This window comes from Trichosurus vulpecula, chromosome 8 (assembly GCF_011100635.1).
Source record: "Trichosurus vulpecula isolate mTriVul1 chromosome 8, mTriVul1.pri, whole genome shotgun sequence".
Lineage (NCBI taxonomy): Eukaryota > Metazoa > Chordata > Mammalia > Diprotodontia > Phalangeridae > Trichosurus > Trichosurus vulpecula.
Window position 1 is genome coordinate 182,065,528 of NC_050580.1, and position 11,986 is coordinate 182,077,513.

General features: G+C 37.5%; 1 protein-coding gene across 1 annotated transcript; it reads right to left on the bottom strand.

The window, feature by feature from the left end:
* Nucleotides 1-286: 286 nt before the first annotated feature.
* LOC118829150 (olfactory receptor 11H6-like) lies at nucleotides 287-1,267 on the bottom strand. The gene has a single exon (XM_036736119.1). It carries the CDS (start codon nucleotides 1,265-1,267, stop codon nucleotides 287-289), a length of 981 nt encoding a protein of 326 aa, XP_036592014.1.
* Between the last annotated feature and the right edge of the window lie 10,719 nt (nucleotides 1,268-11,986).

Here is an 11,986-nt window from a genome sequence, read left to right on the forward strand (position 1 = left end):
CAGCACTCTTTCCATCCAACCACCATGGGAAGGTCATTTACCTTCTCTTCATCATGTTTTCTTCATCTCAAGCATGTATGTCAAGCCAAGAGGCCAGCAGTCAAAGTACAAGTATGCGAATCTGATTGTGAGCCAAAGTCTGGTTTAACTTTTCCCTGGTGAGGCAGAGAATGATTTCAGGATATGGATGATGCTGTGGGGGTATGAGTCAAGATGTAAGGAAGTACCTGCATCTAATCAGGAGTAATTAGGAACAAGAGAAGAAGTCACTTTAAGACTAAATATCTCATTTATTTGGAAGAATTTTCATGCTCATCTGTATTTTTCTCAAGGCAGTCTTCATCTCTTTGTTCCTAAGGCTGTAGATTAGGGGATTCACAAGTGGGGTAAACACTGAATAAAATAAGGTGATGATCTTTTGTGTTGTGGTTATATGTCCTGATGTTGGGGTCATATACATGACCAAGACAGTTCCAAAGAACAGAGAGACCACAGTCAGATGGGACCCACAAGTGGAGAAAGCCTTCTTCCTGCCAGCTGATGAAGGGACTCGTAATACAGCTCTGAACACCAGGGTATAGGATCCAAGGATGAAAGGGAAAGTGAGGAAGATGGCAAGGGAGGGTATAATAGAAAGAGAAAGTTCAATTCCTGGGGCATGGATGCATGTCAAAGCCAACAGTGGCCCTGGATCACAGAGAAAGTGATCAATGACATTTGGGCCACAGAAGGGCAATTGAGACATAAAGTAGATAGGGATGGGACAGCAGAGAAAGCCTGTCACCCAGCAGGAGAGCACTAGCTTGATACAGAAACGCCCAGTCATGATTGTGGGGTAGTGCAAAGGTTGACAAATGGCCAGGTACCTATCAAAAGCCATGAGGCAAAGGAAGAATGACTCAGTGGCACCTGTGGAAAAGAAAAAATAGAACTGGAGGAAGCAGGCAGTGAAGGAGATGGTCTTGGTCTCAGAGAGGAAATTGGCCAACATGTTAGGAACTGTGGTGTTAATGTAGCAGATTTCCAAGAAGGAGAAGTTGGCCAGCAGGATGTACATGGGGGTGTGGAGCTGGTGATCCAACCTCACTGCCCAGATGATGGACCCATTCCCAGTTAGGGTCAGCACATAGGTCAGAGAGAAGACTGCAAAGAGGAGGAACTGCATCTCTCTGGGGCAGGGAAAGCTTAGGAGGATGAACTCAGTCACTCCATTTCCTCCTGATATGTTCAAGACTACTAGATCTGTGGAGAGGACAGAAGTAACCATGTCTTATTTTCTATTTCTCATTTCCCCCAATTTAAGGAATCTCTAATGATACTACTTATTCTAAAATTCTCTGATTGTGTGGTATTGTGTACACCAATTTAGAGCCATTAGCAATAGAACTTCTCCTGATTCTAAATTTTTAATTACCTATGAACAGAATACATGGAGTTTTGCAACCTGGCTGTAGAGCCCAGTCTTTTAATAATAATCAACAACAATCATTTATTAGGTGCTTTTTACATTTCAAATGCTGTGTATACACCTTGAATACAAAGAAAGGAAAAAAAAAGCTTCTGAAATCAAGGATCTCACATTGTATTGAGGAAGACATTCCACTCAAAGTAAACCACTCATTATTGTTGGATAATTACTGTATTGTCCCACTTCTGTGCTTTTGCTCAAATCATTTCCTGTATACCATGAATAATAATAATCTCTGCTTCCTATTTCCATACCCAGTTCACATCCCATTCTTTCCCTGAAGTCTTCCTTCTGTCACACCATAATTAAGTCGTTCAACTTTTCTAAACCTTACCTGTGAAATTGGGATAAGATGCCTGTAGTTTCTGACTCACCAGTTTGCTGTGAAGACCAAATGGGATTGTATGTACGTGTAATATTGCAAACATATATTTATAATTTTGTAAACATTTAGGTGCTTTAAAAAGTGATTTTATTTTCATTCTCAGCTAGGAATGAAGAAATCATTTAATCTCTTAACTTTACTTCTCTCCTCTGTTAAACCAGATAATTCATCATGTGTTGGCTTCCCATTAGAATGTGAGCTCCCTAAGTGCAAAAATTTACTTTTCTATTTGTATCCCCTGCACTCAGCACAGTGTTTTGTTTATAGCAATCATTTAATAAATACTTCGTTCGTCCATTCAATGTGTTTCATACAACTCCTGAGTGACTCAAATGATGAAATATTCACATCAGCAAACCTTTATATTCTATATGAATGTTAACTTTATAACTTTATTCTTAATGATAATAGTGTTAAAAATGTAATTATTGAAGATGTACTATGTGCAATGCTTGATACTTTGAAAGGGGACCCAAGACAGGATGAGACATCATACCCACCCACAGCCTTGGGGCTCATGATATTGTATATGATATGACATAAGCACCTGTAAAAAGATAACCAACAGGAGCAGTACACAGATTCTTAACTTATCAACAACTAAAAGTCACACTTTTTCTTAGTCATCCATGTAGCAGAGTACATAGAACACTGGATGTGGAATCAGGAAAAACCAAGTCCTGACTCAGACACTGAATAGCTTTGTCAAACTGTCACTTAATCTTTTTCAGCCTCAGTTTCCTCATTTGTAAAATGGACATAATAATCTCACTTACTTTACAGAATTGCTATTAGGATTAGATAAGTTATTGTGTAAGGCACTTTGCAAACTTCAAATAAAGGACTATATCAATGCAATGATGACGATGACGATGATCGTTCAGAACTGAGCTTGCAACTTCCATAGACACTTTTGTAGATGTGAACCTGCTCTCATCTGAGCCCATTAAAACCTATTTTACTCATAATTATTCTTAAGATACATAACATGATACTTAGGACACTACTTTAGCTAATTGCTGATGTCTTTATTTGGAAACGTACTTGGAATTTCAACTAGTGATGCTAAGAATCTCTCTTAAAGTGCTGAGTGTAAAATATATCTCATTTCTACAGGGTATTAACTTTTATAATGTATTTTCCTCAGAACTCCCCTAGAAGGTATTCCGGGCAGACATTATTCACCCTTTTTTACCTATGAGAAACTGAGGCTCAGAAAGGTAAAGTTACTTGGCCAGGTCATACAATTAAGGAAATATCACATTTGGAATTTCAGCTCATATCTTCTGACTCCAAGTCCAGTGCTATTTCTCTACACATTATGGCAGTGTGATGATTCTCTCAGATTACATCAAATTATCACCTCTAAGGAGTGATCCCAATGCACCCAGTGATCTACAGGAAATTTCAGACCTCAGTCTAGATAATTTTGGTCAGGACAGATTTTCAGGGATTCTTTAATTTTACCACTGGCTAGGCTTTCCTTTTAATCTCTGGGCAGTGTTGGCCCAGAGAAGTAGAACAGGCAGGTTGTAAAAGTTTTTCAAGGAGAAGGGTGAGTAAATGGGACCCAGGACCCTAGAGGGGTTAGAATAACCATAAGGTTGAATAACAAAGCAAAAACATAGAACAAAAAAGAAAAAAGGTATTGGGAAAAATACCAGAGAAAAGTGTTCCTGTAAGAGACTCATTTACAAAACAGCTTGCAGTGTTACTTACCAAGAGGTTGTCTTTGAGGATCTGGATAGCTTCCTGTGGTGGAGTGGTTTGCCAATTGTTCTGCCATGGAATTGGTTGATCCAAATAAGGGATAGGGCTTCATTGCTTTAGAACCCCAGGTCTTATTACTTTTTCTAATAGGTACTTTCCAAATCTGTATTTTCAATATAGGGTCAATCAATTATCCTATTTGGGGGAGCCTTTAAGACGTCTAGTGAAAGAAGACCCACTGAATCTAAGCATTCTATATTATTCATTTCTCCCTCTCTAATTCCTATGTTCCTTTTTTCTGGTCTTTATGGTAAAGATGAACCTTTTTAAGTTTGGATCATTTCTTCTTGTTGTTTATTCCCAGCCACACAGTGAAGAGGCAGAGGTAGAGGCTAGAGACAAATCTTAGAATCCCATTTAAGGTCTTCTGTGTGTTATGTCTCTCCCTTTTCAGATCCAGGTAGGGAAGGCACCTCTGTAGATGTCCTGGGATGTGCACTGAGAGGCAGACAGGAACTGAGAGCATTTGATATCCTAGGCAACCAGCAATTAGGGAGAAGAATGGTAAGAGATTCAGTGATTGTCTCAAGGGTCATTGAATTGTGTGCCACAGGACTAAGACTTATTATGGAAGTCAGACAAGGGCCGAATAGTCCTGGGAAAGCTTAAAATTCTCTCATAAAATCTACAAGGTTGGCTGCATTAATTATATTAAACTTTTTCCTTCTCTTGGGACCTGATTAATTTTGGGGAACCGAATTCCCTGATTTTCTTGCAATTCTCAGAGCAGAATATGTTTAGACTTAGTTGAAAATGCATTTTACTGCTCTTAGAATATGTAGGTAGTTTGGCTTTGTCTGCTGATGAGAGAACCCAATCTTTTCTTTTCCTTCTTTTCTCTCACTCATATGTCATCTTTTTATCTAGACTCTAGCGTTCTAGATTAGGATCCTCCATTATGTCTCCATGATAGTACCCTGGAAATTGAGAATCATTGTGTCCCAGTAGCAATGGAGCAGTTCTTATCATTAGGAAGAGCTAGGTTTTTAATTCTCCCTGGGACCCTTGTGGGCTGAATGACCCCAGGCAAGTCACTTTATTGCTCTCTGCCTTGCTTTCTTTTCTCTGAAAAGGGAGTGTGAGGTGACTTTACCTCAAAGTATTACCAGATTTAAATTAAATAACTTCAACATTGAGCTTTGTACACCTAAAATTGCACAAAAAAGTCTGCTACTTTTTCTCTTCTTTGAGTTATGAGACCAACGACTTGTGTTCAAATCCCTTCTCTGATTCTTATTGGTTAGTTTTGTGACTATGAGTGAGTTACTTAAGGTCTCCAAGCCTCTTTCCTCACTTGTGAAATGGGGACAATGATACCATTAATATATACCTCATAGGATTGTCATGAAGCTTAAATGCAATAGTGTCTGTAAAATGTAAATAATATGTACCATCTGTATAGGGCTTCAAGATTTGCAGAGAAATATGAAAACATTAGGCCAGTAGGTTGCTCAGTGGACAGAGTGCTGAGCCTAGAGTGAGGAACACTTGAGTTCAAATGTGTCCTCAAACACTTCCTAGCTATGTGACCCTGGGCAAATCCTTTAACCTCTGTTTGCCTTAATTCACTGGAGAAAGAAGTGGCAGGAAACCCTAATGGACAGTACTGGAGTGAAGTGGTCCATGGGGTCACAAAGGATTGGGCTGAACAGCAATGACACTAATGTTAGTTTATACTTACAACACCATGAAATATAGATGCTATTATTATCCCCATTTTAAAAAATGAGGAAAGTGAAACAGACAGAGATTAAATGACTTATCCAGGAGCCGACAACTAGTCTATTAAGTGCGCGAGGATGTATTTGAACTCAGTTCTTGTGGAATCTATTGTGCCACTGAGGTGCTTCTAAGGGCTATTAAATCTCCATTGCTGGAAGGCTGATGGGATGGTCGATAGCAGGTTGGACTTGAAATCAGGAATCCCTGACTGAATTCACATTTTGCCTCAGACATTATATTCCTATTATCAAGGCACTTAATTTCTTTGTCCTTCAGTTGCCTCCCCTGGAAAATGGGTAATTATCAGCCTTTATGAAATCAGATATGACATGAAACTTACTTTTGAAATCACGTGCTAGGTATTACTATTAGTATTGTTATCATTGTCATTAGCATCTATATTATTCTCTTTTTAATAGTGTCCTTGTGAAATTCTGGAAAAATCACTCCCTTTTTCTGTGGAACAGTCTCTGACAGTGACACATACTCTATCAACATGCTTGCTCTTTATTTCTCCATGTTCCAAGGTTAGGAGTACCCCCTGAACATGCTAGTTTCATTTCCCATTTTTCATCTGTTTATAAATCCATAGATTTAGTGTTAAAATTGACATTAAAGATCACATTCAACTCCTTCATTTTATAGATAAGGAAACTGATGCCAGTAATGTTTAATAACATGTCCATGGTAATCTAGTAGTAAATAGTAGAAATAGGATTTTAACTGAGATCCTCTTTTTTAAAATCCAGAGGTCTTTCCAGTAAACAACACTGCCTAAATCATAAATTAATATAAATTTGCTTTGGTGCTAATTATATTCTGAGCCTTTTTCATATTTTGGGCTGAGGAGTTCCATAAAGATATGTGTTATATAAAGATGGATATGAGCTCCTTGAAAGGAGTGACTATTTCATTTTCATCTTTTATTCCCAGTCCACTCTCTGTACCTGGCATATATTAGGTGCTCAATAAATGCTTACTGAAATGAATTATTTCCTTTTATTTATTCTATGTATGAAGCTTGCCAATCATCTTAGGTCTTTGATAAGCATAACTTAGAGAAATAAAGAGGGGACAAGTGTCATTGTATTGTGAACTGTTCTGACCAATTTGGAAGTACCGGTCACACCATTTTAGAAAAGTCACTCATAAGCAGAAAAACATCCAGAATAGAGTAACCAGGATGGTGAAGGACCTTGAGTTCATTCCATGTGAGGATCAGTTGAAAAAAACTAGGGAAATCATTCCTAGGGGAGAGAATGATGGTTGGGGGCAAATAGGAAGAATACATAGTAGTTGCCTTCAAGCAAAGGAACAAATAATGTTTAGAAATTATAAGTTTTTCATCATAGCATAATTAAAGTCTAGTCCCTAATATAGGTTTATTTGGCTAGTGCAACTTTTAGGGTTCATGCATAATGCCTATGCTCTGCCCCCCACAATCCAAGAAACACTTAATAAGCACCAAGTAGGTGCAAAGCACTATTGTAACAATCAGATATGGAAAGGGAAAGATAAAAAGAAACAGTGTCATGTACTGAAGGAGTGTACATTCTCCTGGGATTGTATAATTAAAGATGTATAAGGTAGAGTCAAGTTGGCAGAGTAGCCTGGAGAAGTAAAAGCTTGTTCCATCATCATGCATCCTTCACAAAGATCTAGAAAACATGCCAGACTGAATTTTGATTGGAAAATACAAGAAAAAAATCATTGTGGGTTGTTTTCCTAGCCCAAGTTGGTATAGGAAGATAGAGTTCTGCTGACCTTGGGGATGGGGTCTGGCCAGGAGCATGCGAGAGACAGACTATTCTAGTGCCCAATGAGTGAAAAATGGCTGAAACTGGACGGTGTGTGAGAAAGCTCCTGTACAGGAAGAGATCACAAGGGATCCTTGAAATTGTGAGGGTACACAACAGATGCTACCTGGCAATTCTGTTACCCACTACCCAGTTTGGGGGCAGAGATCCAAGGAGAAAAGAAGAGAGAACCTGTACCTAGGTGTGGTGGAGAGGAGTGCTTGCTATCATGTGCTCTAGCTGTCTACTGAGTGAAGAATAAATTCAGAGATAAAGAGTAGATTGCATGACTGATCCCAGAAGCAGAAGAAAGGGTCTCAGTTCTAGTCTCTAGTCCATCAGCACGGAAGCTTTCAGCAGAATAACCAGGCCAAGAATCTCATAGGAAAAGGAAAACTGAGGTTCAGTTACTCTGAAATTGTAGAGTCACATAGCAGGCTAATTGTGGCTTAATCCAGCAGCAGTCTACTGCAACTGCTAGCCAGGAACAAGTCAGCAGACACAAGTCTGGTACAAGAAATTGCAAATCTCAGGCCAGGAGGCCAATAAGCACATTTTTCCTGGATTGCATCTTCATGAACATCAAAATTTACAGGTCCTCATTCTGAGCTGCGAAAGTAGTAAAAGGATGAAAACACTCATCCTAGACATTCCCCTCAGAAGTATGCAGAGCCCAGCTCTCATATAAAGTCCAAAATCAAGAAATACACTAGAGAAGTGAACAAACAATAAAAGAATTACACCATAAAGAGCTATAATAACTAGCATTTATATGGTACCCTTTTATGCCAGGCACTGTACTAAACATTTTACAAATATAATCTCATTCAGTCCTATCAGTAACCCTGGATCATCCTGTTTTTATAGTTGAGGAAACTGAGGTAGATGGAGGTTAAATTACTTTTCCAGGATCACATAACTAGTAAGGGTCTGAAAGTGGATTTGAACTTGTCTTTTTGACTCCAGGCCTGGCACTCCATTTGCGGCACAACCTAGTTGCCTATTATGTGACAGAGAAGCTTAAGACAGAAAGCTAGAAGAGAATGACTTCAAAATATCTGCAAGCAAAACCCCTCAGAGAAAAACTCAACTTGGGTACAAGTCAAACCAGAATTCTTAAAAGAGAAAAAAGAAGAGTTCCAAATGGAGCTAAAAATAATTTTAGAAACCAAATTAGAGTGGTAGAGGAAAAAATGAACAAAGAAATAAGAGCTATGGAAGAAATGTGTGAAAAGACAATTAGCAGCTTGGAACAAGGAATAAAAAAACTTTACCCCAAGAAACAACTTCCTAAAATTTAAAATTGACTAAATAGAAGTTAAGGACTCCGTGACACATTAAGAAATAGTAAAACTAAATGAAAAGAAATAATAGAAAAATATGAGATATCTCATAGTAAAAACAACTGACCTATAAAACAAATCAAGGAGAAAGAATTTAAAAATCATTGGACTGCCTGCAAGCCATGGTCCCCTACCCTTCACCCCTCCCCAAAAAAGCCTAGATAATATATGTCAAGAAATCATAAAATAAAACCAACTACATCTTTTAGAACTGGGTGGAAAATATAAATTGAAAAAAATCCATCAGTTACCTACTGAAAAAAATTCAAAATGATAATTCTCAGGAATATTAGAGCCAAAATCCAGAACTGGCAAGTCAAAGGAAAAATTCTGCAAGAAGCCAAAAATAAAGAATTCAATTACTGAAGAACCACAGTCAGAATCACACAAGATTCAGCTGTCATTATTATAAAAAAGCAAAGAGCTTGTGGTATATTCCAGAAGTCAAAAGGTATAGGTTTATAGCAAAGAACAACTTAACCTAGAAAAATCGAGTGTAATCCCATAGGGGAAGAAATGGATTTTTAATAAAATAAAGGACTTCTAAGCATTCCTGATGAAAAGACCAGAGCTGAGTATATACAAACACAAGAGTCAAGAGAAGCATAAAAAGTTAAACATGAGGGAGCAACCATAAAGGATTAAACAAGGATAAATTGTTTATATTCTGATATGGGGAGATGATACGTGTATTTCCTTAGAACTCCATCATTGTCACTGCTGATAGAGAGGGTCTAATTAGACAGAGGACCTGGAAGTGAGTTTGTTATATTTTGCTGATTTTAAAAGAGAATGGAAAGTGAGGGGAAGAGGTATGTGCTAGAAAGGGGGAAGGGAGAGAAAGAATGGGGAAAATTATCTCATATAAATGAAGTGTGTAAGTAGAAGTCTGTACAACAGGGAGGACTGAGTTGGGGGAGTAAGCAACACTTGAACCTCATGCTCATCTAAACCGATCAAAGGACAGAACACACACACACATACATACAAGTACACACACACACATACATACAAGTACACACACACACACATACATACAAGTACACACACACATACTCACAGTTCAGTACACAAATATATTTCACTCAATGCGGAAACAGGTGGAGAAGGATAACTGAAAGGGAGGGAATAAAAGACAGTATAGATTAAGAGAAAGATTAGTCTGAAAACAAACAAACTTTTAAAGAGAAGATGGGAAAATAAGAGAAAGTATAGGATGGAGGGAAATACAAAATTAACAATCATAATAATGATCATGAATCAGATAAACTAATTTTATTCCTTTCTATTCCTATTCAATATTCTCCAAAGATCTATGCTAATCTAATTTTCAAAGTATCTTTTCAGGTCCTTCACTTCTTCTTTGTGTATGTATGCATTATTTTAACCTTCAGTTCAATATTTTATTTCAAACAATAATCTATAAACATGAGAGGATTGATTTCATTATTTAGTCATTTTTTTATGACAGGTATTATTTGTCCAGAAAACAACAGCAACAATAAAAACAAAAACAAATCACAGAAAACTTGCACCTGAGCACATGAATAGTGAACATATCTCCTCTAGTGGGCTTTTGCCTCCCAGAGACCTATATAATCTTTTTGATTTCTCTGTATTTGAGCTCTTATCCCAAATCCCACAACAGAAATTTCTTGTGATTTTTAAAATCAAGAAACCTTCCCTCTGATAAAGGTCACTTACCCTAGGGACTTATATAATTCTTCAGACTTACAGTAATCATATGAGGTTGAGGCTCTTCTGCAAAGGTAAAGTACTCAGGAATGTTAGAAAATCAAGTAACCTATTCTTCTGATGAACTCCTGTCCAAGGGAGCTGAGCAGCACTTCAAAATTATAGTACCTTCCTGATTTAAGTTCCTCTCCAAAAGGAAAGCATTTAGCTTTACTAGTGTTAACCCTCTCCCCCAGATCTGCATAGTACACATAACTCACAGAATTAGTAAAAGGAAAGATCCTGGTCTGTTTCTATAAATTATGGCTCTTTACTGCTTTTTTTTACTCTCATCTTGCTTAGTTATGGAACTCCTTGACTATCTAGGATTCCCAAATCACATGGCTATATATCACATGGAAATAATATATATTTGTCTGACTTTTCTTTCTCTTTTCCTAACTTTGTTTCTGTCTACTTCATTTTTTTCTTTATCATTATACTTATTTAACTTAATGGTGTTTCTCTTTTCTGAAGTGTTTACAAGTGTAATATTCTGATCACCTCTACTTTTTTTTTGCAGGAATGTCTCAAGTTGCTTTTTTTCCTGAAGAAAGCACTACTCTTCCCCCTACTCCCTGACTGATGGGGATTATTGGCTTTGCTTTCCTAGTAGATATATAGATAAAAATTATTTATTAAGTGTGTTCTATGTATCGGGTCTACTTACTAAGTCCTGAGAATGCAAATATATGCAGAAAAATGATTGCCCTCAAAGAGTCTACTTTTTTTAAATTATAAATTTATTTTTTTTTAGTTTACAACACTCAGTTCCACAGGTTTTTGGTTCCATATTTTATCTCCCTCTCTCTCCTCCCACCTCCCCCCCACCAAGACAGCATGTAATCCAGTATAGGTTCTACATAAACCTTCACGTTGAACTTACTTACATAATAGTCCAGTTGTAAAGAAGGATTATAACCAATAGAATGAATCACAAGAAAGAAGAAATGAATCCAAAAAAGGAGGGAAAAAAGAGAGCAAATAGTTTGCCTCAATCTGCATTGACTCCGTAATTCTTTCTCTGGATGTGCATAGCTTTTTCCATCATGAGTCTTTTGGAGCTGTCTTTGAGCCTTTCATTGATGAGAGGAGCCAAGTCTATTAAAATTAGTCCTTATAGATACCATGTGTCTGTAATCATGTATAATGATCTCATGGTTCTGCTCACTTCACTCAGCATCAGTTCATATTAGTCTTTCCAGGTTATAATGAAGTTTGTCTATTCCTTATTTCTTATAGCACAATAGTATTCCATTACATTATATACCACAATTTGTTTAGCCATTCCCCAATTGATGGGCAACCCCTTGATTTCCAATTCTTTGCCACCACAAAAAGAGCTGCTATAAATATTTTTGTACATATTGGTCCATTTCAAGAGTCTACTTTCTAATGGGATATCCAACACATTTCTAGGTACCCATGTTGTGGCATAATGGAAAAGTCCAGAGAATAAGGAGTGGAGCCATCAGAAGAGTGAGCATGGGTTATCTAGGTTCTTCTAGTGTCCCAGGCATAATTCAGCGGAAGGACTTTTGGGTGGATGCATCTTTAGGATGAGATCATTGTTCAGGAATAATATGAGTGATAGTTTTCTTTCTCTGAGAAGCATGCTGAATAACACAATTATTTTTTCGCTAAAATGTCAGATCCCTAAACTTAGGGTTACCCATGAGATCCACTGCAAAGCAAAGATTTCCTTCTGCCCAGGAAATCTCCCTTGTCCTTGTAAAAGAATAGATTCTGGGATAATATTATGTAAGGA

Bases quoted from the DNA above. Each gene is read 5' to 3' on its own strand.
- LOC118829150 (XM_036736119.1), bottom strand. From the start codon at position 1,267: ATGGTTACTTCTGTCCTCTCCACAGATCTAGTAGTCTTGAACATATCA.